The 25,386-nt window shown below is 37.3% G+C and overlaps 1 protein-coding gene across 1 annotated transcript in view; it reads left to right on the top strand.

The window, feature by feature from the left end:
- SLC1A3 (solute carrier family 1 member 3) overlaps nt 1-25,386 on the top strand; it is a 63,990-nt gene that overhangs the window by 14,621 nt on the left and 23,983 nt on the right. The window contains exon 3 of the mRNA XM_051643045.1: nt 4,407-4,544. Within this exon, the coding sequence (XP_051499005.1) occupies nt 4,407-4,544 (138 nt within the window). The remainder of the gene's footprint in view (nt 1-4,406; nt 4,545-25,386) is intronic.

The following is a 25,386-nucleotide window of genomic DNA, read 5'->3' on the forward strand; positions in this document are numbered from 1 at the left end:
CTAAAAAAAAATATATATATATATTAAAAAAGTATATATACAATGTCCCATTAAACTGGTAGAACCCTGAGTCTCTTACTGGCTTTAGCCCAGTTTCTGTTATAGAACAAAATGTTATTTGCTTGCTGGTTGCAAGGTTTTTTGGAAGAGCACTATGAATAGCTGTTCCTTTAGTGCACCGTTCCACCTGGTTTAAAATATTATTTTCCAATTATTACGAAGTTTTCTATTTCCTGCTGGAAAAGAAAAAATAAGTCTGTACCTCATCTACTAAAAATAAGGTCTTAATTTGATCAATTAAGAAGTAACACCACTAGATTTTCCACTTTCTACTTGCAAATACAGTAGAGAGCAGGGGCATTTTAATACTATTAACTGCAAGTAATGGTATGGTCTAAAAATAAGGAAGAGACTAGAAGTAAGATAAAGACCAGAAGCTTATAGGGATTAATATTAAAAACTGAGATTTCACTTATTTAATGCAACTGCTATTATTCACTTAAAAACATCATGCCAATTAGGAGGTTCCCTATTATCTTAAAATTATGAATTTTTGCAGTAGTGGAAAAAAAAAATCTTATCTCTTTATTAAGTTTTTATATGTCATTCTTCTAAGTGGGCCAAGGAAGGGGAGAGAATTAAGGTTCCCTAAAGTTCTTGAATGAGCATTTACGTCTGAGTAAAACCCCATCTCTCATGTTCTATGAGTCTTGCGGGTTGTGTTGTTTTTTTGGTGTTTGTTTTGTTGTTGTTGTTGTTGTTTGGGGGGAGGGTTTGTTTTTTACTGTTACGTTATTTTAAATCCATGTGTAGGTGTGCAACCTATTTCATCTAGGCAACACAAATAATGTGAGACAGCTCTCTATCATAGTGAGATCAAGGCATCTTTCAATACAATTAAGAACTTAATTTTCTCCATAAAGGTTTTTTAAGTTAATTTTTAAATTCAATTTAGGAAAATCTATGTAAGTTGATGATGCTCTGGTCGATCACTACATTTTTTGTTTTGTTTTTGTAAAAAACAACCTAATAAAAAAGAACAATCTCCATAACAAATCTATTCTTTAAAACTGAGAATTACAAAATAGTATTTTTCTTGCTGCTTCAGACCCTGATTTTAACGATTACTTCATCAAACTGAGACATTAATCCATTAAAAAATTTTATAGAGAAGGTTGTATGTTTCTTAGCAATAACACGTATACCCAAACTTTTTTAACCGTGACACGAAGACTTCATTGTTTCATTTCTGGTGAAAATGCTAGGCCATACATCAATGTCTTTCTGTTTTAGGAATAAGCAACTCCAAATCTTATCTGCCATTTTTGCTATTTCCATCCCATGTCCATCACTGTCAGAATGGTTTTCACCTTCTGCTCCTTTGAAATTTTAAATCCTCTCTCCACTGTATTTGTACAGATTTAATTTTATTTTGAAGATCTAAATTGGTATAAAGATGTAGTTAAGTGGTTTAGTTCAAGGATTGTTCTTATAGGTCAGGATTATCTGTAAATAATTTTTTTTCATAAATTTGACTATCTAAAAAATCTTTTCCTAGCTCTGATCTGATTTGCTTCTTCATTACGAATTGAAAGAATTATTCAGCAACATGGTTCTGTTATACAACTGTACACATGTAGAGAATTCAGCTCCTTACTTTAAACAAGTACTACTGATTTTTACTCATGAAAAGCCTTACAAATCCTGTTGAGAGAGAAATCTACTCTTCCCTGCAGTGCAGAAATGGTACACCAGTTTGAGAAGTCAGGGTCTGATAGCGTTGATTAGTTGTTCTTTTCTGTTACAAAGGGTAGACAGAAACCTGCAAAACAGGTTATGGGAGCTTGTTTCACACAAGGCTTTGTTTCATTACCATTTTCAGAATTAATCAGAAACTTGAAACTTTTACTCAGAAAGGCTAGTTCTTGTATTTAATCTTCTCAGTCTTGATCATGGAGGGTGCAAAACACTATAACTCTGACCACACACGCAGAGGTGGATACTTGCTAAAACAATGTACACCTTCCAAAGGTCTAGTACCTCCTACCAGGTCTTACTTCCCAATTTTATTTTGATACTTGATAATTTTGTCTATCTTTTAGTCATCATTGTATGCTGTTACCTCACTATTTAAAAACCTGTGAATGTGGATTCTGAGAAGTGAATTCAAAGAAGTCAAAGCTATCTTGCCAAGTTTGACTTTTCTGTTTCAAGCTCATAACTTCTGTTAGTAAAACTCTGTCAGACAGGATGTAGTACCCAGTATCTAGGTATTTAAACTCAGAAAAGGAACTGAAGTTTCAGCTCTGATAGTCTTAAAATTAAGAGACACTGCTAAAATCATGCTATTCTGCTTTCTTTATCACAGACCACAATGAGGAAATAATTTGCTTCAATTCTTTCTTGAGCTGCTAAGATCACTATGTGAACACAATTTTCAGAAATATCTGTAAAAGAACTACTATTGTACCTACTTTCCAACTAGCAAAACCGAGTCAGAGAAAGGCTCTTACAGCTCAGGCATTACTGTACATAAATTAATAGCAAGATTAAGGCTGAAGAATTAGCAGCTACTGAGTGTTGACCCAGTTCACCAGAATACACTACCAGGACACATTTTTTCCACATCGCAGAAATTCTTTTTGTAAACTGCAGTGCTGGGCCACCCTGTAATTACGCACAGAGCACTTTAGGACAAAAAACCCAACAAAAACCAACAAAAACAATCTCACAAAACCAATAATTTTTGGCTCAACAGCTTTACACAGAACTCCAGAAACTTACTCTCACTACACATAATATTCCTTCAGACAGCCATCTACTCAGGCTCTGATTCTCTCTTAGACCACTTTGTACTGCTTGCACAGTAGAGGTCCAGAAAATCAAGCCCTTATAACATAGCATAAGGACTAGTTCTTATAGAAGCCTCAGAAACCCTTACTAACTTCAGTGAGGCTTTGTACTAGTGCAGAGGTTAATTCATGTGGAACTAATTGAAGGACTGAAGCCTAAGTAAGAAACTGGTCTAGCTCAGTTTGCTTGTTATCCAGTGATCAAAATACAGTGCTCATTAAGTGCAGAAACAAAGAGTCCAGATGGATTCTTTATATCTGAGAAATGTGTTTCCCACTTAAAAAGAAAATAAGCAGTAACACTACAGTGGAATTTGAAACCCTATTGGAAAGAAGGAAAACTCTAAAGCAGGTCTTTTAATAAAGAGTAATTCACAGGCCCTTCTTTTATGCATTTTATTATATATTTTCACCTAAGAAAGAAAAAAACTTACATAAAATGCACTGGGACTACCTGAGTCTATACAACACAAATGAGACTAAAACAAGTTACCTCAAGGCACTGACCTGGCTGAAAATTAACCTAGTAAAATAAATTCTTTTTGCAACAGGATCAGTTGTCTCATTCAACTTTCTATGCAGTCACAATTAGCAGAAGTGCCAGTACTAGGCAGTGGGGAAGAACATGGTGTCAGGAGTGGGAAGGAAGGGCAGTAGAATTTCACCATCTGTATGGTTAAAGAGTGTTCCAGATCCTGACTGGCTAAAAAAAGCCACATCAGACAGGCACCAAACCGTTTAAAATTTGGTGAATTGTAACTAGCTGTGTCAACCACATAATTGTGCAAATAAAGCATTTGGTGCCAAGTACAGGACGAAATCTGTGAGATAACTTCATAACTGAGAAGTCTGAGTTGCCACGTGTCAGTCTGTCTATGGCTTCCACTTGTAAATATATCTCAAGCACTGTTTATCTGTTCCCATCAAGATTAATTGATCCAGGCACTCCCTCAGGCATGGTAACCCACCACTTAATCATCCAGTAAGACCTTCCAACCCCAATTAGCTTCTTCTTTGCAAGTGCCTGTGTTTCTGAAGGTAGGCCTATGTAAAGCTCCTGATGCTTTTTGCTGTGTAAAGACCTAACCACAAGGGGATTCTCAAGTATGTCTCTCCTGGTTACTTCATCCAGTCTGAAGCACATCTACAGGATCAGGCTCCACAGAGTAAACAGGCATGGACAAGACTTCTGATGGTTGGTGGCTAGTATTTCTGTGCATTGCATATATGATTATACTCAAAATCCCCAAAGTCAAAGCACTTGGCTGCAGTAGCAGGGACTGTTTTCTTTTTATTAGCTCTCAAGATGCACCTTTTACACAAATCCAGATTTTAAAATCGAGCAGCCTGAATAACCCAAATTCAATGGCTGTGGCAGGACTACTCACCATACTAGCTGATATTTCAGGGAGCAAATCTGGAGTGCAGTCTGGAGCATAATAAAAACTGTGTGCTACAATCAGACACATCCAGTAAGTACTAAATAGGTATTAACATTCAGATGTCACTACTACTTTAGAAGAGTAAGTCATGATATCTTTTTCCTCTCTTCAGGTGTAATCCTTGGATTTTCTCTCCGATCATACAAGATGAGCTATCGGGAAGTCAAGTACTTTTCATTTCCAGGAGAACTACTCATGAGAATGCTGCAAATGCTGGTCCTGCCACTAATTGTATCCAGTTTAGTCACAGGTAAAAAATGAAACGAGTTTTTTAATAATTTTATGAAGATGCAGACACCAAATCATTAAAAAATGAACATTACCTGTCCCAGCAGTGTTATAACCTGAGAAAGTGATACCTTTGCTATTGCTGTTTCAGAGACAACGTAACAATTTTTTGAATTAATATACAAAGAAACTAAAAGATGCTTTTCCCAGTTCCAAGACAATATAACTGTGCAAGTTACCACATGTAGCTGCTATGAAGCTAACTCTGTAATACACTTTCTTTTACTTTCTAAACAGATTGTTTCCTCCACAATGTTCTGCTGTTACCAAAGATGTACCTTAGAAAAATAGTTCTAAGGCCCAAGAAAGCTTAAACTATTGATTATGAGCAATAAGCCGTAGTTGTGAACCCAGATCTATAAAACATCTGTCTACCTCCTAATCTTTTAGCAACAGACTAGTAAAACCAGGTGATAGATAGGATAGATTGAATTATTTGGAAGAAACTTCATTCTAACAGCTGTGGTTTCCTGCCTTCTGGTCAGCAACTCCATTAAGCTTCAAGCACTCTTTACTAAGTTGTTCATTGGGCTAGAGATCGAGTAATTGACTTCTTACTGTGATGTATGCCTTGTTATCCCACCTGAATGTCATGAAAGAGCTCTGATATTTTTTTAATGAATGTTCAGAATGTACCTGTCATGTATTTAACCTATTGATTATTTGAAGAAAAAAAGCATGGACTTTGGTACATCAGCAAGCAGGTACAGCTTTGAGAATTTAATCAAAACCACCCATGGTGCACCCCTATGATAGAAACACCTAATATACTGCCTTAATTGTCAGAAGATCCAGAGACTGTAAGCTGTTCTCTACTTCATTGATTTTAAAATATTTCAATACTAAGATCTCCTCTTGCAAATGCAAATGAAGATAGACTCCATGTTCAGATACCAAAGATAGTATGTAGGTATGTATATAAAATGTTAATATGACAAAGAAGACAAGGGTATTCACAAATTCATTTGCCTTCACATATCTTGAAGATAAAGTAAAATCTGTTTCTATAGACACATATTGTATGGATATGAAAAGGTTAATGTGCACTGAAACTAGATACAAATGCATGAATCTTGTAGGGGAAACAATGACAGGTTTTATTCCCAGCTAGTATAAAATTCTGTTGTGTGTCATATCTCCTTGCTGTCTTCTTGTCCCTTTCATCAGCAGAACTCCCAAGTTGGCTGGACACTGAATTATTAAAAGCAGAAAAAGAGAGATATTTATCCTTCTTCAGTCTCAGCTGTGGCTGACACTACTGCTTCATTTTGTAGGATGGGTTACTGCAGGAGAAATTTCCTATTTCAAATTTTCTTATAACTCTGCATCCATATTTGTTCTCTGAGAGGGCTCAAGGTAAAGCAGTAAATTGGGTAGATCATCCTATACAAGGATTTGATTTGACTTCCAAATTTCAAATATCAAAAATGTTATCTCTCTATAAGATTTGTTTTATCATACAAGTCCCTTGCAATTTTAAGTGGATTAGTCTGAGAGTTTCCCTTTGAAGTAGAGACAGTAATTTTCAAGATGAAAAACAACTTCTAGATTTCTTTAGTCATACAGGGGACAATCAGAGAAAACTCAATGAAATGCACAAATTACAGATTTCATTGTTTTTAAAAAGTTATTAAATAAAACAGGGTTATGTCTTTCTTCATGGCCTTAAAGGACATTTTCTGGTTTATTGCTAAAAACTGGAAAACCTGTTTTCTACACTGAACAATATTTCATTTAGCATACAAATTGTGGTGTTTGCTTTTTTTAAAAAAAAATGCTCCTACGTATTTGCTGTAGAACTCATTACATTACATTCTACATTTTAAGTTAATTAACTGGATAAAAATCTTCTCAAGTCAATCTTAAGACCACTCTTGACATCCATAAATCAGATTTCTTATTTCCTGTATTTTCTTTGGCAGAGCAAAGTGGATGCCTCTTAACTAACCTCAAAAAGATTCCTCCAGGATCTTGCACATTGAAAATATAATTGCTTCTTCCTATTGTAAATTACCTGAATAAATATTTTTGCTGTTTGCAGGCATGACAGTGTCTCCCAGATATGGTGTTCTGGGTTTCATTTGTATTTATGTAAGTGTGCTCAATATATCTGGTTATGACAATATCAGAACATATGGTCTCTGAGGTATTAGAATTAGGCTCGGTATGATTACATTCCTTTAAAAATGTTGTGAAAGTCCAAGATAATAAAAAAGTATTAATTTTTTAATCTATGGGCTGTTAGGTAAGTGAAAGATAAACTGAGAAACTGAAGATCTCTGCTATATAGGTAAACAGTGCTGATGGTTATCTGCAGACTCTTAGGAAAATAAACTATGAAAGGTGAAGTCAACACAGTCATAATTCTCTATGGTCTGTTTTGGTGTTTTCATGAAAGAATCACAATGCAGAATCACATTCAGAGGTTTTTACTGACATTTACCTTCTGACTTACCATTATTCCATGCTGCTTAAGCAGGTATGCATTTTTCTCCATAAGATTCTATCTTCTGATGTGTATGTTACCAGGCATGTACTAACATCTGCTTGGGAGAAAATGGAGGTTATTTGCATATATTTCACCATCTTTTACTGGTGTACTTCATCTTTTGTGGTTTAGACACAAATCCAAATGCATACTCTATACTGTTCTTTATTCTCTAATGTCTCTCAAATGGGAGAACTCCAAAGTCAGCAATCCCAATCAGTATCTCTTACAAAGTCAAAGGCAAAATTAAAGCACAGTATATGAGAGGTAGAAACAGAAAAGAAACAGATTTGTTCCCATTTGGATTATTTCATGGCCAAATCCAGCCTGAATTCTTATACAGAAGTCTGACAATTTTTCTCCCTTTCTCTTTTGAATTTGCTACAGTTATAGGAGTTCAAATTCTTTTATGCCTTCTTATTTCATTATAATTTGAAGCCTTTGACATAAACAAGTTACTTGTCATAATTATTTTTAAATATGCACTCTCTCTAGAAGGTAAACTTTTTAAAAGAGTGTGTAGTGATAGGACGAGGTGTAATGGTTTTAAGCTGGAAGAGGGTAGGTTTAGGTTAGACATTAGGAAGAAAGGGTGATGAGACACTGAAACAGGTTGCCCAGGGAAGCTGTGGAAATACCATCCCTGGAAGTGTTCAAGGCCAGGTTGGATGGGGCTTGGAGCCACCTGGTCTAGTGGGAGGTGTCCCTGCCCATGTAGGGGGGTTGGAATTAGATGATCTTTGAGGTCCCTTTCAACCCAAACCAGTGTGTCATTCTATGATATATAAAATAAATATATACACATATGATAACAGCTTAGCTTATCTTAAAATAGGCAAAAAGTGCCAGGCTTGTACCAGCATTAAGAGCACTATGCATTAACATTTTTTTGAGCTGTTACAGCAAGATCACCATGAGGTTGAAATTCCAGCCCTTAAAACTGGCCCACAGTTTTACTTGGGCTTTACATTCAAGATTTACTTGAATGTTTCAGTTATTCACAGAATATAAGGGCACCAGAATGAGGTACTTTTACTTAACCAAACGATGTATTTCCTGAAATCACATTCACAAAAATTATTCATGACTAATCATTACTAAAAGTGTCGTTGTAGTATAACATTTGTGAGAAATATTAAAGCTAGAGAAATTTAATAAGAGTTATTGCAATAATTTTGCATTATTCTGGTCATAGCTCAGGCTGCTTCTCCTTCATCAAAATTTTGAAAGCTTGGAAATTAGTTGCACAAGAATCACTATTTTAAATATAAGTAAACTAGGTTTAAATGATGTGCATTCATTTCACATATTTTTGCCTGGCAAAGTCTAGCAAATCATCAAAAGCTCGGTCAAGATCTGAAATTAATTTTTGCTGCACATTGCAGAAACAGTAAGAAAATAGCTAACAGAGTCCAGCAAAGATCTTTGTCATTAATATCAGTACAGTGCACTGGGCATTAGATTATGACATTTGTCCAAATGTTAATGGGATTAACACGAATATGGCACAGGTTAATCTTAATCACAAACAAGGATTTTGTGTGCAAGATTTTGTACAAACACAAAGACTGTGAATCTTCTCACACAAAAGAAGGCTGTGTAGTAGAACAGTTAAGAAGACTGGGTATGGGAGTTTTGCCTCAAATAGAAAAACAGGTTAGTACATATTTGTCATATGTGTTTGTTTATATTCTCTCCCCTTTCTAATTTGAATAATGACATCACTGGATTTATGGATTCTGGTAGGTACATAAACTTCCCTGCCTCAGATGCAGCCTTTCAAGGACTACAACACTGACAACTGCAGGAGACACAAGTGACTTTCCTTTGTACAGTCTCAGAGACACAAGCTTATGTCTCCAGATTTTTAATCATGCTTATATTGTTTACCACTACAACAACTATAAAAAGTGTTGAGAAAGTGCAGAAAGCTGGAGTTTCCATGTGTGGATACATCTTAACTAATCTCAGATGTACTTATAATGCTTTTGATTTCATGGTGACAAGGTTACATTTTCTGTCTCCTCACTGAGATAAAAACAAAGGCAAAGTGACTAAAGTAATAAAACAAAAGACACAATAGAACATCACAACTAACAGACAAGTTGCAGATGCAGTTGCTAAAACTCACCTATAATGAAACAAGGATAATATTCAAAGAAGCAGCTAACCTTGAAATCGTCTCCAAGCCACTCCCTTACATCAGTCAGGAAAAATGCAGCATTTGGAGATGAGCAGATTCAACTGCTGAAAAGCCAAATTTTGCCCAAAGCAACTTATGGATGTAAAATGTTGAAAATTAATGCTGTGACATGTTGTGTAACCTTAGGCAAATGTTTCCCTCTTGTACCTCAGCTTACTTTCTCCTTTCAGATGTAGTGTTGGAGTTTTGTTTGGTTGTTGGTTTTTTTTGTAGCTACTTAGCAGAAAAGAAGATTACTATATATGATGGAAATTTTAATGGAAACCTGTAGATTAAGATGTTACAGCTCAGCAAATGCAAAGTATTTAGCTATTTTGGTTATATCACTGTACAGATGTAAATAAACTTAAGCAAATAATTACAGCAAGAGAAACCCACTGGGACCATTGTAGAAATACTGCACACAGTCACCTAGTAACTGCCTGCCACTAGCTGTGATGATATCACCAGTAATCAGATATGCATGATATTTTTTACTAGATACAATTGTTTAACAGTTGTTAGACATGAAGCTAAGAGAAGTAATTCTCCTGAAGTTAATATATGGTGTGATGAACCTAGACTAAGTTGTAGGACTGTGATGCAACAACACAGCCTCCCACATCCAGGCAGCAGCTGTATGAAGTCTTCTGTAAAGACATAATTCTAGAAAACAATATGTCTCAGGTTATTAAAGTTAAGAAATTAAGTTTTATATTTGCCTTTCCAATATTTTAAGCAAGGCAGTAAGTGACCCATCAAGTGTAACTGGACACAAATGCCATTAAAGCTTACCAAAACACCTGTCCTCTAGTAACTGAGTAGCATTTTTCATATTGACAGTTGTAATACTCTTTATTAACATATTAAGTTAATGTCAGTAAACATAAAGGGTCAGAATTTTTAATATTCTCATCCTAACCCCTCCCATTAGAGCACACAATAGTAAAGTCTCATAAAGAGACCTGTCCATTTCCCCTTCAAAAAGAGGCTGGAAATCCATCCTGTCTCTAGGTTTATGGAAGCAGGAGCCACACTGCAGGAAGTCTCTGTGTAGTTCCAGTGTTCTCCTGTGTTCCCACTGACAAGTCTTGTGTGGAAAAAACACTGTCCAGGTTTTACCTCATATCAGACAGAAATGTTTATGTTAATTTCAGCAGATGGAAGCTCTCTCATTCAGCAGGATTCCAGAGAGGGAAACAAATGCTGTGGAGCCAGCGTTTTCCATCTCCCAGGAAGAAAAGCCAGTGGCGTAGCAGTATTTCCCTTTAAGTCATTCTGGCAGAATAGAACTATAAGCAGTGCCTGTGCAACATCTTGGGCACTCATAGTAAAGCTGAAAGCCAAAAATATTAACAAATTTCAGTCAACACTCTTCTGTGTTTCAGTTTTAAAGTATATAGCTTTTCTGATTCAGTTCATGTGTTTCATATGTGAAAAGTCAGAAACAATTAAGCAGTATTTGCTCAATATAGCTGGTTACCAGAGCGATTAACCCATTTTCCAAATTCTAAGAACTGGAAATTTTCTGATTTTCCCAAAATGATCTGATTTTTGCATGTCCTAAAGAAATTATTTTAGAAGTCAAAGTAATCAAAACCCATCAAATCAATGAAAAGTTTTATACCTATCTGAGGTGACTGTAGTTACAGGCAAAAGAAGAGAACTGAAGATTGCCCCCTCTAGAAATGTTCAAGGCCAGGTTGGATGGGGCTTGGAGCAACCTGTAGGGATAAAGAAACCACTGAAGAAATACTACTCATCTTGATCCATGTTCTGTAACAATTTCGTCTCAAGCTGGCATCTGTTTGGCAGATTTGGACCAACAGCACCTAAAAATACAGAAACTTTTTACACATTATTACTTTAAATGACTGCTTTCATTTCCTGTATTACTGGATAAAACACATGTCTATCATGTCTGACATATGGCCTGTAATCACTATTTAGACAGGCATTCAAAAATGAAATAAATTAAAACTTTTACACTGATCCCCTCCACAGTCTTTAAGAGAATGTGAGCAGCATAAGTTTAATAATTACGTAATGTAATTCTAAAGTGTCTTGGAAAAAAGCTTTTTAAACTTAAAAAAAATTAATTTAAGTAACAGGAATTTTGGTAAATCAATAAGAAAAAAAGGAAGCTGAAAACTATACAGCACGATTTTCAAGTCTAAAATACAAAAAGAACAATTCAAATTTAGTATTTGTTGGCAATCAATTTTACTATAATGTCCTGAATATTTCCTGAACAAGTTTTTGCACAGAAGGTGCTCCAGAAGGAAACAAACTACACACAGTTGGAAGTCCAAAAGCATTTTGCAAGGCATGGATGTTAGAAAATCATAATGAAATAACATACGTATTTGTACAATAAATGCAGCTTTGGGTGGAACCTCTTACTCAGGAAGTGCTGTGTATCTTAAGCTATGCAAATACTAACAGCAAGCAGCTACAGAAGGGATCATAAAATGAAAATATTATTCACTTCTGAACCATTTCTGACATAATTTTGAAATATGAAATACATAGCAATCTATCTTCACAAGAGCCAGAGAGAACAATTCTAACACAGATGGCACTAAAAATGAAAATGCAGTTAAGAGCAGAGATTAAATTCCTGCATACAGTGACACTCTGTAGAAAATAAAATTTTATTACACCTTAAAAAACAAAACAAACAACCAAAACCTAATCATGATATACAGCATCCAAAACCAGAAAGTATGCAGTACTGTAGTTTTTGATGTCTTTGTCTCTGCACACAGTGGTGCACAAACAGCAAGGATGTTGAGGAATAAAGTATGCAATAATCAGAGACACCAAAACTGAAAAACTCCGTTAAAATCATTCAAATTTGCTAGAAGCCCTTAATCAAAGTTAATAAATAAAGCATTTTATTCAGGAATTGAAGACTGAAACTGTAAAGAATGATGCTTTCAGTAATGAATGACCCTGTCGTAACATGATGCATGAACTAAAGTGGTGCCAAGTTCAAAGTAACACACCTGGGACAGGGGCACATGCTAGACCTGTATACTACACCTAATCTCAAGCTCTCAGTTGGCCATTAGTACAAGGGCAACAGACTACAATTTTTGGCTTGAAAAAGATACAAGTGTGGAAGATCACCATAAAAGTTCACAGAAATCATTAATCATTTGGAGATACTTACATGGAGAAATTATTTATTATTATCTCTCATAATTATTTTTCACAATAAGGAAATATGGAGTCTCCAATGAAATAACTAGGAAGCACACTTATAATCAAGAAAATGAAGTACTTTTTCACACAGCACACCATTAAATTGTTTTGTACAGTGCCACAAGCCAGAAATTAAGAGTTTCAAAGTGTAACTAGAGAATTCACTGATACAGCCATCATTGATGATTAAATCTGGGGAACAAGCAATTTAGGAAGGCCCTAGTCCCCACTGGTGGCTAGATGTAGGGAGGGTAAACAAGGACAGCAAACACTGTTTTATTTTGTTTCTCATAGTCTTTCAGTAAAAATCAGGTCAGGTAGAGTTGAAGACAAATAAATGGGTTGGCCAGCCACTGGAGGAACTAATTTCCCAAAGGTTCATGCTGTTGTTGCACTCCGTAGAATTTCATATCAGATAGAAGGGGTCTCTCTTTTCTCTCTGTTAAGATTTCACCCACCAATTGCTCTATGGCAATGACTAGTGTCAACAGTTTCAGCTTTCTGACATACGTGGCTCTTGAGAGCCAGTTCAAAACCAAGGGAAAACTCTTCAAGGATCCAAGAATCATCTCACATTCGACACATGTGAATTCACTTCAGTGACATGAAATTAGACTTAAAAGATGTAAGACAAACCATATGTCAAGAAAGAAGGAAAGAACTATACAAAACAGTTTCAGCAGCTCTTTAAGTATGCCACTCTTGAGATGCTGACAAATAACAATAGTTATAACAAGAGCCATATCAAAGTATAATAAAAAAGAGTCTGAAAACTTACGAAGAGAAGAGTTACACCCAGAGATAGTTAGGTACACAGAAGCTTTGTTCAGGTTTTACTAGCTTTCACTTCCCTACTCCTTTCACCTCTTCACCTCTAGCCTAAATGCTGTGATCTGCATCCCCATTTCCTACATGTGAATGTAGCACAACTCCATTATATTTGCTTCCTTGTCAGTTTATCTTTCCTGTAACTGTTTAGAAAGACAAGAAGAATCTAACCAAGCAAGTTCCTGAGGTTGCATTTTGGGGACACCAGAAACATTACCGGGAGTACTTGAGCACAGCAGAAGTAACACCTATCAACCTTTGAACAATGTTGTAAAATCTGACACAGTACTTCTGAATCACTGCATCACCTACACAGATCTTTGCAGAAAGACCAGCTGCAGACCAAACCACACGCAGAAAGTTGTAATCTTTCAGGATCAGGAGACTATCATTAGGTCCTCTACCCTTGTTTTCACCCCTCATTTTTTCCTCATGTTTTGATAATAGGCAATTGTTGACTAATAATATATCAGTTCTGTTTAATTCTCAGTATTAATTGCTGGATCTTCTATATGGTGTCCTTCTCCATGTATTTGGATTATAAACATCTATAAGGCATATCCATCATTATCATCATTCCTAGATACTGAATCTCTGTCTCTTGATAGCACTGCTGGATGCCCCACCTAGGTTCTAAGCAATGGAGGACAAGCAAAGTCACTGAGCACCACAAGAGCTGCAGGACTCAAGCCTTGAGTCTGGGTTCCAGCTAGACACTGAATTTTCTGGAAGAGAAGAAAAGCTGCCCAGCTAATTGTTCATCCTGCTATCTGGCTGCATGACACAGCTCTCACAGAGGGTGGACGATAAGGAGACAAGGGAGGCACTCAGGGCAGAAATCTTTAATGATTTGTTGAGACCACAGATATAACTAAGGATCCGCAGCATCTGGGATTTGAGCTGCATGTTAGAGAGTCACAAAGCAGGTCCTGCATCAGCTACAGCCCCTTTCATCCAGGCAATCCTGTTAGTGCATATTTTTTCTTTAACTCCTAGGCTGTTTCTGAATATATTTTCTGTATTGCCCAGTTGAGATTCTGAGAAATTGATGCAATAAAATATAAAGAATTCTCTTCTATGTGACATGAAGAGTCTCTCCAAAGATATCACAGCAAATATTTAAGAGCTTGCCTGGTGGATAGGAATTGCTTTCCAGTTGTGTAGTAGTTCCTTTTCAAGGTTGATAATTTTTTGCAGAGACATGGCTGTCACAGGATAAAATACCTTTTCCTTATTTTTTATTTTCCATGTTGTCTCCAGATGTGTGCCTGAGGCAGCTGTGAACACAGTGAAATGTTTGCTGAAACCTAGAATCTCCTTACTGAATTGCCATCCTTTTTTAATTGAGTGGAAAGTCCCTTGATGGGAAATTTTTCAGGCTCAGTCTGATTTAGTTTTCTTCAAGACAGTGAGTCCAGGGTGCTGTTACACCACTGAAGTCTGGTGCAAAGCTCTTGCAATATACTGTCCTTCCCAGAAACTACTGTTTTTTGTGGTAATGGCTTATTCTAGAAAGCATCAGTTTTGGGTAGGTCTAAGCATACTCTGCCACATCTGTGCACTGCCTCAGATACTTCACTTGGACCACCTTGATGACACTTTTCCCCATTTATGCAAAGCCTTTTTCCTTCGATTCTCTGTGGGACTTGATCTTCCTAGGCTTGACTGAATGATGCCACTGATACATACCAATCCTATCTGTATGTCTCTGGAATATAGCTAGTGACATCTGAATTCCAGAAATGGGGAAAAAGAAATTCTTACAGGCGCCTACTTGCTCTCAAGGTTGGCCTTCCTTCAGTCACCTGTCTCAGTGTTTCTCAGATCAACAGTTTGTATATTTAGCATTTCTGATCTCGGCCAAGAGTTCGTCACTGTAGAGCATGGTGTCTCCACAGAAAGAGGGACACGTGCAGTCAGGACAAACACAGATTCCTCAGAGACTTGTACACTTTGTGAAACAGGACCGTTCATTACACCACAAACTTCCAGTTCCTGCCACATCTAGCAAAATGGCAAGAAAAGCACCTGGGGGGGGTGGGGTGGGGCAGCTTTTAAATTTCGTTTCTTCGGCTCACCAGATACAGAAGTTCCATGTATATTTTCTATTGAGAGTGTACCAAAAGGACTTTTTTTCTCTGCAGGAGTCAATCCAAACTAGATATACCAATGCTGATCTACAAAGAGAAGTGAAAGCTACTAGAATACAGTAAGACTTGTGCAAAATAAAAAGTCTCATTGTTTATGGGGTCGCATTATGTGGGTAGGGAAAAGATAAAATTCTTTGCAGTTTCACAAACTGAATAGCAATTCATCTCTAATATTGAGTAAGAAACATGCAAATAAAGAAAACGGTGGAGTGCTCAGCTCTCATGCCAACAGAAGCTTTCAGATGTTAATGATATTCTTAAAGACTTATCATCTCTGGAAATTAAATTCCTGCCCCCCTGATTGTGAAGAAAAGCTGAAAAAAAAAATAGATCCTGACTATATTCTGAAAACTCAAGATTCACACAAGAGCGCTTATCTGAAAAAATGTTGAGTTTTAGGGTATTTCAGTATTTGGAGAGCATGACTTGTAATTCTTAAGTAGTTAGAGTTATCAGATCTGGTATTAATCTTTAAGCAGTATTCATCTCCTCTACTTCACTTAAGAGTTTAAAAGGTTTAAAACATATCACAAGTTGTGAAGAGTTTTCTGAACTAAAAACCTCAGTACAAATTAGATACCTCAGTTAAACACATTTTCAGGATTAGACTTCAGTTTGTAATAGTTACATAATTACATAGAATTAAGTTTTATCAGATAATTACACATTTTTGCCCTCAGACAACTGTATCACTACCTCCTTACTGGTGGTAGTTAAGAAAAATAAAAGTACAGCATAGTAGTAGAAGTACATTATTTGCACTAGAATTAATGTATTGATGCTGATTCTTTCCTCCATAAACAGCTCTCTTATTTTCGCTCTCCTCATGCAAATCTAAATACTTACTTTATTCATTTCACCACCCCCTTCTAACATCTGAATACTTAGATAATACCAGAGATTCTCCAGTGAATGTAGTTTCTTTTCAGAACTAGAGAAAAAATAGGGTTTGGTCAAGAGTTCACCTAATGAATGGCTATTTCATTAACCAATACATTCTTGCACTGAAAATCAGCTTTGCCCAGTACTTCAAATTTCAGTATGCCTTAACTCCCCAGACCCTGACAACAAAGTTAGAAAGCAGTAGTTTGTTAAGCCTGGCTGATATCTGTCTCAAGGCTAATGAAGCTGTGCAAAGGGCCCGCATCCATAGAGAAAATAAATCTTTAAAATTCAAGATAGGATGTTTAAGAATTAAAAAGTAAATAGGCTTCTTTTCTGTTCTGCAGAACATCAAGAGTCCAAGAACAACAGTGATCAGAAAAAAAAAACAACAACCTTCTCTTTCATCTGTTTTGTTTTAAATCAGCTGATATTTTCTTTGGTACCTCAGGCATCTCATAGAAATTCATATCCTCAAGCTTGCCTGCAAGCACATGATGCCCAGACGGCAACTGTATAACACTTGAATTGTGAAAGACAAAACCTATTTTTCAGCCATACTTAGCACTGTAGCATCCTGGAAAAGAGCTGAATAATATTATTAAAAGCACTGATTGCTACTGTCAGGCATTCCAGAGGAAATCTCAACTTCTTTCCATTGCCTCCTACAAGCCTGTAAACTGGAGAAAGACAAAGGAAAAAATGCTCAGCTTTGATGTTGCAAGGCTGTAACTGAATCAGTGACCCAAAGTTCAGGAGGTCACTGAAACAAAGGAGAGAAAAGAAGGAAAACAAAAGCCTGTTCACATGAAACTCCAATTCCACACTTTCATAATTAGTTCTCAGAACAGCCTTAACATCATTACGTGATTGTGAAAAAAAACCCCAAATTACAATGACAATTTAAAATTTAATAGACTAATTGCAGCTAAAGTAATGACTCCCTAGTATTCATATGACATATTACCAGAGGACTTAAATTCACAAATACGATTATTTTTTTTCATAAATTTTGTATGATTGTGACCCATTACATTCTTGGAGGGAATTAGGGTGCAATTAAATTATGATTTACTCATACGATCCATGAAAAACAATTGAAAATATGCTTAAGGTGTCATGCATTAGGATGTGCTTATTCATTGTTAACATATTAACTTGGGTATCACAAGTGATGCTTTAAAAGGCTGCTAGTTCATAAATCTAAAAAATGTCTACACAACTGTTTTTAAACTGTGTCTGCATCAGATCCCATACTCTTTAAATAGACTTTGCTGTACTTCATAAAGGAAGTCACAAATTCTTCCTACACTCTTTATTAATACAAGATTCATTTTTTTGATGCCATATAAAACTTAATATGCAGAATTTTCCTTTTCAGATCCAAGTTAATGTGATTCTTCAAGAAATGAGAATCTGAAAGTACTCTTTATTGTCAAATTAGATGCTGTTCTGTAATTTCTAATGCAGATAATGACCTAGACACATGGAAGTGTTCCATGCATTTCCTTTTAACATAGGTAGATGATGCTATGTAGTGCTTCAACTTATTTGTACATGAACTATAAGCGGGACTGAGGCTTTACTATTGGGTCCAGCACTGAATTCAACACAGTACTGAGGGTAATACCTTTCAGGACAGAGTTCCCCAGATTGAGATGATGTCATGTCAACATCACTGACTTCACTGTCATAGACAGATAACTGAGCTAATTTTATATCAACATGGGGAGCAGGATAGCAACAGCAGCATGGAGCTCCATTCCAAGTGATTTATATTTCTTCATGTGAATGTAGACAGCACTAAAACTTGGCAGAAATTAGAATTATAGTTGAGGTGTGACAGGAGAAATGTCAGCCAACAAAGTGTGAATTCATCAAGAGCAGCCCATGGAAGCATACATACTGTTGCAAAGTAGTACAAACTGAAAAAATGCCTGGCACAAGGGAAAGAATGTAATAAATTAAAAGGATTACAAGAACACTTGAACTCCAGCAGGATGTGGGTGATATAGACAAAAAGGAAAGTGACAGCTCCGTGAGCTGCTCAGATAAATTCTCTGGGTGATCAATGGATTAAACAGCAGCAGATGAATCAACCACTGAGCTTGAAAGCAAAATGAAAATGTATCACTTTTACGCTAAACACAGATCCACCAATCACTGTTGAGTCACTGAGATTTAAAAAAAAAAAAAAAAAAAAAAATTAGTGGTCAGTTACTAGAGTAATTTCAGATTACTAAAAAAAAATCAACTCTTGCTGAACATATCTTAAGGCAATGTCCAGAGAAGGGCCATGAACATGATCAGAGCACCACTGCAATGAAGACAGGCTGAGGGAGTTGGGGCTGGTCAGCCTGGAGAAGCAAAGGCTCTGGGGAGATCTTATAGCACCTTCCAGTACCTGAACAGGCTGGAGAAAAGCTGGGGAGGGACTTCTCACCAGAGAGGGCAGTGATAGGACAAGGGGTAATGGTTTTAAACTGAAAGAGGGGAGATTTAGGTTAGACATCAGGAAGAAATTCTTCAGCATAAGAGTAGGAAGGCACTGGAATAGGCTGCCCAGGGAGGTTGTTGATGCCCCCTCCCTCGAGGTGTTCAAGGCCAGGTTGGATGAGGCTTGTGCAGCCTAGTCTGGTGGGAGGTGTCCCTGCTCATGGCAGGGGGGTTGGAACCTGATGATCTTTCAGGTCCCTTCCAACCTTAACCATTCTGTGATTGTACGATTCTATTAATGTCACATTGGTTTTTTTTCCAAATTACTTTAATATTGCTGAATTAGCAAAAAAAATTTATCTCAGGGTTTAAAAATTATGCTGAGATTACTATTCCAAGCAGAAATCCAAAGGCCACGTTTCTACCAGATGTATTATTAACATACTACTACCATTAATTCAGATCCTAGTTAAGTCACATCCAACTGGGCAAAGCTTCTTTCCAAATGATGACTGCTGCATTAAGCCTATAAAATTAACTTGACTTATGTCAAGTCCCAGTGGATGGTCATCCAAATAAAAAAAACACTATCACTGCTATAGACTCTGTTTTAGTGAAGAAGCCAAGAACTGGCTGGCCAACAATACTGGATTACATTTGGAGTGTGAAGGTGATGCCTCCAGCACAGAGCTGTGGCAAGGTAAATATCAGTACAATCTCATACTTCAAATCCTGTATCTTTTTTCATAGAGACAGAGATATGTGTCTATCTTGAGGCAACATTAATTTTCAATTATTTAAACCTTGCACCTCTAGAACTAGAACTAGAATTATGTTCACTTCATTTTTCTGGCAGTTCAACAGAAGTGTCTCTTCAGAAATCTGCTACATAATGAAGATGTAAAAGAAAATGCACATTTACATTAGACAACATTACTAGCTACTGTGCCTTTACAGATATTTCTAGTCTCAAATCTGTATTCTCAAGCATGTCGTTATTTTTTCAGGAGAATGTAAAGTAAATCATGAGTGATTTAGCACAATAAATAGTTTACAGCTTCATCATATCTTAGACAGCCAGTCAGATAACAGAATCACTGTGCATTTGTGAAAGTGCTACACATACAAAAACATGTCTTTGAAGGACTCCAGGCACAGTCTGCCAAAACTAAGACCAATGTTTTAGCAGATTAAAAGCTCCACATGTATTTTAAAAAATTGAATAATGGATTTTTGTGGAGTATTTAAGTAATGCACTTCATGCCATGCAGAAGGCAAAGGTATTATCAGTGGTATCTTGCCAGGATGCAGTGCATGTCATGCTTAAAGTGGGTATTTTTGGTACTATGTTCAAGCATAAGTAAAAACTACTATTTTCATCATTGATGAAGCAGAACTTCTTTCAACTACTAGTGTATTTATTTCAAACTTGTAACAACATGTCCTGGAGGATTCAAGCTAATTAGCTTTGGCTTATTAGCTACCAAAATGAACTTTTTTCCTAATTAAACGGAAGTAATTTACCATGTTACATTATGTTTTTTGTAAGCAAATGTGCTCATTTTTTCACTCCTCATACAGAAAATAAGCAGCTTTATGCCCAACAGAAAAAGCCCATTTCCAGGAAACCTTAATCCAAATGTCCAGACATAAATGGATGTCTTTTTAGAAGTGCACTGTGCAGGTAGAAGCAGTGTTTTGTTACCAAAAAAAAGTTGTGAGCTGCTATTTTCTGTGTTCCTGGGTCTCTGATTCTTGGCTTGAAGACAGTCAGTCCTTTGTACTCTGTTATTACAATGAGGTAACCAAAGAAAGAGAGTCTTGGTTTGAGACTGTCAGCTGTTACTAATCACTGCTCCATGGCTTGCTGTGAATCCCTGCTTGCCTCTCCCTCCTGCTCTGCTTAGCACACATAAAGAAGATAAATTACTCCCTAGTTTCCCTTCAAAAAGCATATTGTTTGGCACATTCCAATACTGTGAGCAAAAGACGGAATAATGCGAAGAGTTAAATGCGTATCTAAACAGACCCACAGCAGGGTCCTTCTCAGGCAGATGTGAGTTTCAGGAAATGTGCTTCCCTAGTCCTCCTCCAAATGTATTTTATTATCTTGCAAAAACCTGGAAAGTAAATCAACTATACTTTTCAGAGCTGTAGAGTATATCGCTGAAAGAGGTTTCCTATAGTAATGCAAATATCACTGACACTCAATAAATGCAGCATCTAAGTGTGCCATATTTACGTTTTGTTTTAGTGGGTGGTGTAATACTTTGGTGTCTATAAATTGTTTAGTAACAAGCACAGTTTGGGATGGTTTATGGAATTCTTCTCTGCCCTCTCTGACTGACTCTGTCTTAAGGCTGAGGGAGTTGGGGCTGTTCAGCCTGAAGAAGAGACTCGGGGGGGACCTTATAGTGACCTTCCAATACCTGGAAGGAGCCTGTAAGAAGGCTAGAGGAGAGCTGTTCACAAGGGCAAGTAACAATAGGACAAAGAGACAATGGTTTCAAGCTAGAGAAGGGTAGATTTAGGCTGGACATTAGGAAAAAGTTCTCTAAGCTGAGGGTGATGGACCACCAGGAGGGGTTGCCTAGAGAGATGGTGGAGGCCCCATCCCTGGCGACATTCAAGGTCAGGCTGATGGGGCTCTGAGCAATCTGTTCAGTGTGAGATGTCCCTGCTTCTTCTAGGAGGGTTGGACTAGAAGACTTTTAGAGGTCCCTTCCAATCCAAGACATTCTATGATTGTGTGATTCTCTAATAAAGGGATGAATTTTAAAGGATGAAAAATCAAGTTATTTGTGCATGGAAACAAGGAGAGTAAGTGAGCAAGGCTGTGGCATAGCCCACCATAAAAACAGTTGGGCTAAAATAACAACTGATATGAACCTCAAGCTCAGTAAATTTCTAATGAAGATTCTATAACATATTTGCCTGCTGTATCAGAAAGCTAGACTTGATGTTCTGAGAAATACTTTCCGGTACAGATTACTGTAACATTTTTTGTAAGATAACTGCTAATCTTGATGCACTGAAACTAAGCAGAGTTTCACTGAGTGAAGTTATTCCATGGAAAGGGCAGTATCATTGATGAATAACAATGAAATGGTCTTTCATTATTCATGGTTAACTGAAAGGTAAAAAAATCACTGTAAAGCGACTGGAAATTATTTGGACTTCTACTATTTACACCAGTCAGTGACATTCTGACACAAACAATTTTCTTCCAATGACTAAACTGTGTTTACAAGAGCATGTGTTTGTAGCCAAGTGGATGAAGGATGAAAAAACCTGTCAATTGAATAATTTTCCCTTAATAAGATTTAGAAGGGAATGGAGGAAATATACTTGAAGCTAACACACATTATATAGCTTTGCTAGCATATTTTTGTGCTGATTCTGTCAAGAAATATGGAACCAACCAAATCACAGAATCACAGAATGGTTTGGGTTGGAAGGGACCTTAAAGATCACCTAGTTCCAGCTACTCCTGCCATGGGCAGGGACACCTTCCACTAAGATCAGGTTGCTCCAAGCCCCTTCCAACCCGGCCTTGAACAATTCCAGGGATGGGACAGCCACAGCTTCCCTGGGCAAGCTGTGCCAGTGTCTCCACCACCCTCACACTGAAGAATTGCTTTCTAATGTCTAACCTAAATCTACCCTCCTCCAGTTTAAAACCGTTCTCCCTTATCCTCTCACTAAGAGAGGAATCACTCTGCCCTTCTCAAAGCCCCTGCCCAGGTTTCCTGTACCCGCTTCAGGAACTGGAAGGTGCTTTAAGGTCTCCCTGGAGCCTTCTCTTCTCCAGGCTGAACAACATGAACTCTCTCAGCCTGTCTTCATAGCAGAGGTGCTCCAGCCCTCTCATCATCTTTGCGGTCCTACTCTGGAGTTACTCCAAGAGCTCCATGTCCTTCATGTGCTGGGGCTGCCAGAACTGCACGCAGTACTCCAGGTGGGGTCGTATGAGAGCACAGTAGAGGAAAAAGACAGAATACAACGTTCAAGTAGCAGCACTTTTGCACATGCGTAAGTTTTCCAACTGAAAGTTCTATGTGATCCAGCATTCAGATTCAGGTATATCTCAAAACAAGCATTCTATGAGTAACATAAGTATATATGGCAGGGTTAGGTTAGCTTCCTCTAGAAGGGGTCTTTTTTCATCGTATACAACCTTTCTCCTTACTGTAGTAGTGGAGAGCCCCCAAAGATGGGTACATTGCTTTATTTAAGTGCATATGTGGATGCTTCTGCATGTTGTTAAGTCCTGCCTTCCTGCTAAAGCTTGTGAGTTCTCTGATTCACTCATGTAGTGAGTGAATTTTCTTACATGTCTTGGAAACATGTATGTATCTTTGTAAGGGTATATTTTTCTGCTGGTAGTTTTTGGTTGGTTGGTTGGTTTTGTTTTTTAAGGCAGTGCCAGTTTGAGTAGCTGTGGTCCTCCAGTGCTCTCCCTAGGTCCAGCTGTTCTTTCACACACCCTTGTTCTTTCCTTGTCATTAGATGGTGGTTGGTGTTTGCTCAGCTACCTGGTGAGAACAGAGCCAGCTTAAAGATAAGGAGGGGGAAAAAAGGAATGCTGAACTTGCAGCCCTGCCACCAAAGACCAAAGGATAAGGCTTAACATTACAGTCAACTTGCTGTAGTGGCAAGCTGCTGCCAAAATGCTAGTTTTCTGCCCACAGACATGGTCTCCTTCTGCTTTCTTTGTAGAAGTTCTGGTGTTCACATGACACAATTTTGAGATGATTCAGAATAACAAACTGACAGAAAAACTAACTCCACAAAACCCAAAGTGAATAGTTTTCTGGTGGCAAGGGATGGGGCAGGACTACAAAGCAGCAGGTCTAGTACTTCAGAGGCCATTTGATTGGCTCTTGAAATTGCATTTTACTGTATCTCAGCCATGAGTTTCCTTAATCAGCTTGGCTTAATCATAGTCAGGCAATTTTGGATCAAATACAGTTACTAATTTTCCTGTGAGATATTTGCCCAGTGTTCCTAATAGATTTGGAAAAATTAATAAAATATCTAATTTCATTATTTAAATTTCCATATTCAAATAAGGAAAATTCAACTGAGATTTGGGAGCAGCTTGTCCCATCAGTTCATGCAAAAAGGTATGTGGAGCTATATTTCAGACATGTATCTCGTGGCTTCAGGAAGTCATTAGCTGTATTGATTTAATATTAATTAATTTCACCAATGCATACGGTTCATTGAAAATGTTATTTAGCTATTTTTCATTGCAATTTTATTCTTTTGCTGCTACTGGTATTAAAAATATTAATCTAAAATTTGGACCTAATCATGTGAAGGGCTCAATTGTCAAAGCTTTACAAATTATTTAACTTTTGTTTTCTGGGAATGTTTAGCACCACTTGGGACATGCTCAACAGCTATCAGAATAAAATCCTAGAGCTTAATCATGTTAATTAAACTCAGGCAATACTTCCACTGTCTTTACCTAACTATTGCTTATCCTTAGAAGTTTTCTGTCAGCATATTTTACCATGACCTTGCATAGTGTTACTCATTTCCACAAATCCTCGTCAACATACACAAAAGGGATTGTTCTCAAGGTCTCACACTGAGACTCATCACACAGTGCTTGGTGGATACAGAGGGTCAGGAGTAGCCCATTTAAGACTGCTTTGTTAGGAGAGTAAGAGACAGCCTTAAAGAAACAAAATTAGGGCAAAACTTCTGAGTCAACAGTTACCATTATTGTTGTTCCACTATAGGAACAGCAATAGGAGTCCTTAAATAACACCTGCCATTCCCTAATAAAGAGACCATAAAAAAAAAAAAAAAAAAAAAAACACAAAGGGAAAATAATTACCATGAAAAAAGATGCTCTGTATATAAAGTTTTGTTTTTAAAGACTGGGTAAAAAACATCTAAAGGAAATTTATATAAAAATCTACATTAGCAAGGAAGTGGCATCTATTCAGTTCTAATATGTTGAATAAGGACAGAACCTAATAATGATGATTAAATCCTCTATTTTTTATTTCTAGTAGTCAAAAATATATGAGGACCAGAATGCAAAGTTTGTTCTACACACTCATTCAGAACTGGTTCATTTTATATATTTGCAACAACATGTCATTACATCTCAGCAGGATACTGACTGGGAGGTGTTCAGTCCTATGCCCACAGCCTCACAGTAGATGGGCCCCTCAGCCAAGTGCCCACAACAGGGCTCCAAACCTGCCATTTCTCTTGTAATGAGCAGGGTTCCTACTATACTGTGAGGAGCAGCTGAGGAACTTCAGGCTTGTCTAGATTAGAGAAAAGGAGGCTGAGGTGACTTTATGGCTTTCTACAGCTTCCTGAGGAGGGGAAGTGGAGAAGGAGGTGCTAAGCTCTTCTACCTGGAATTCAATGACAAGACACATGAGAGTGGTTCAAAGCTGCATCAAGGGAGGATTTGCTTGAATCAGGAAACATTTCTGTTTGGTCAAACACTGCAACGGGCTTCCTAGAGAGGTGGTTGATGCCCCAAGCCTGTCAGTGTTCAAGGAGCGCCTGGACATGCTTTCACTTCTGGTCAGTCCTGAAGTGTTCAGGCAGTTGGACGAGATGATCATTGTAGGTCCCTTCCAATTGAGCTCTTCTATTC

Source organism: Apus apus, chromosome Z (assembly GCF_020740795.1).
Source record: "Apus apus isolate bApuApu2 chromosome Z, bApuApu2.pri.cur, whole genome shotgun sequence".
Taxonomy (NCBI): Eukaryota; Metazoa; Chordata; class Aves; order Apodiformes; family Apodidae; genus Apus; species Apus apus.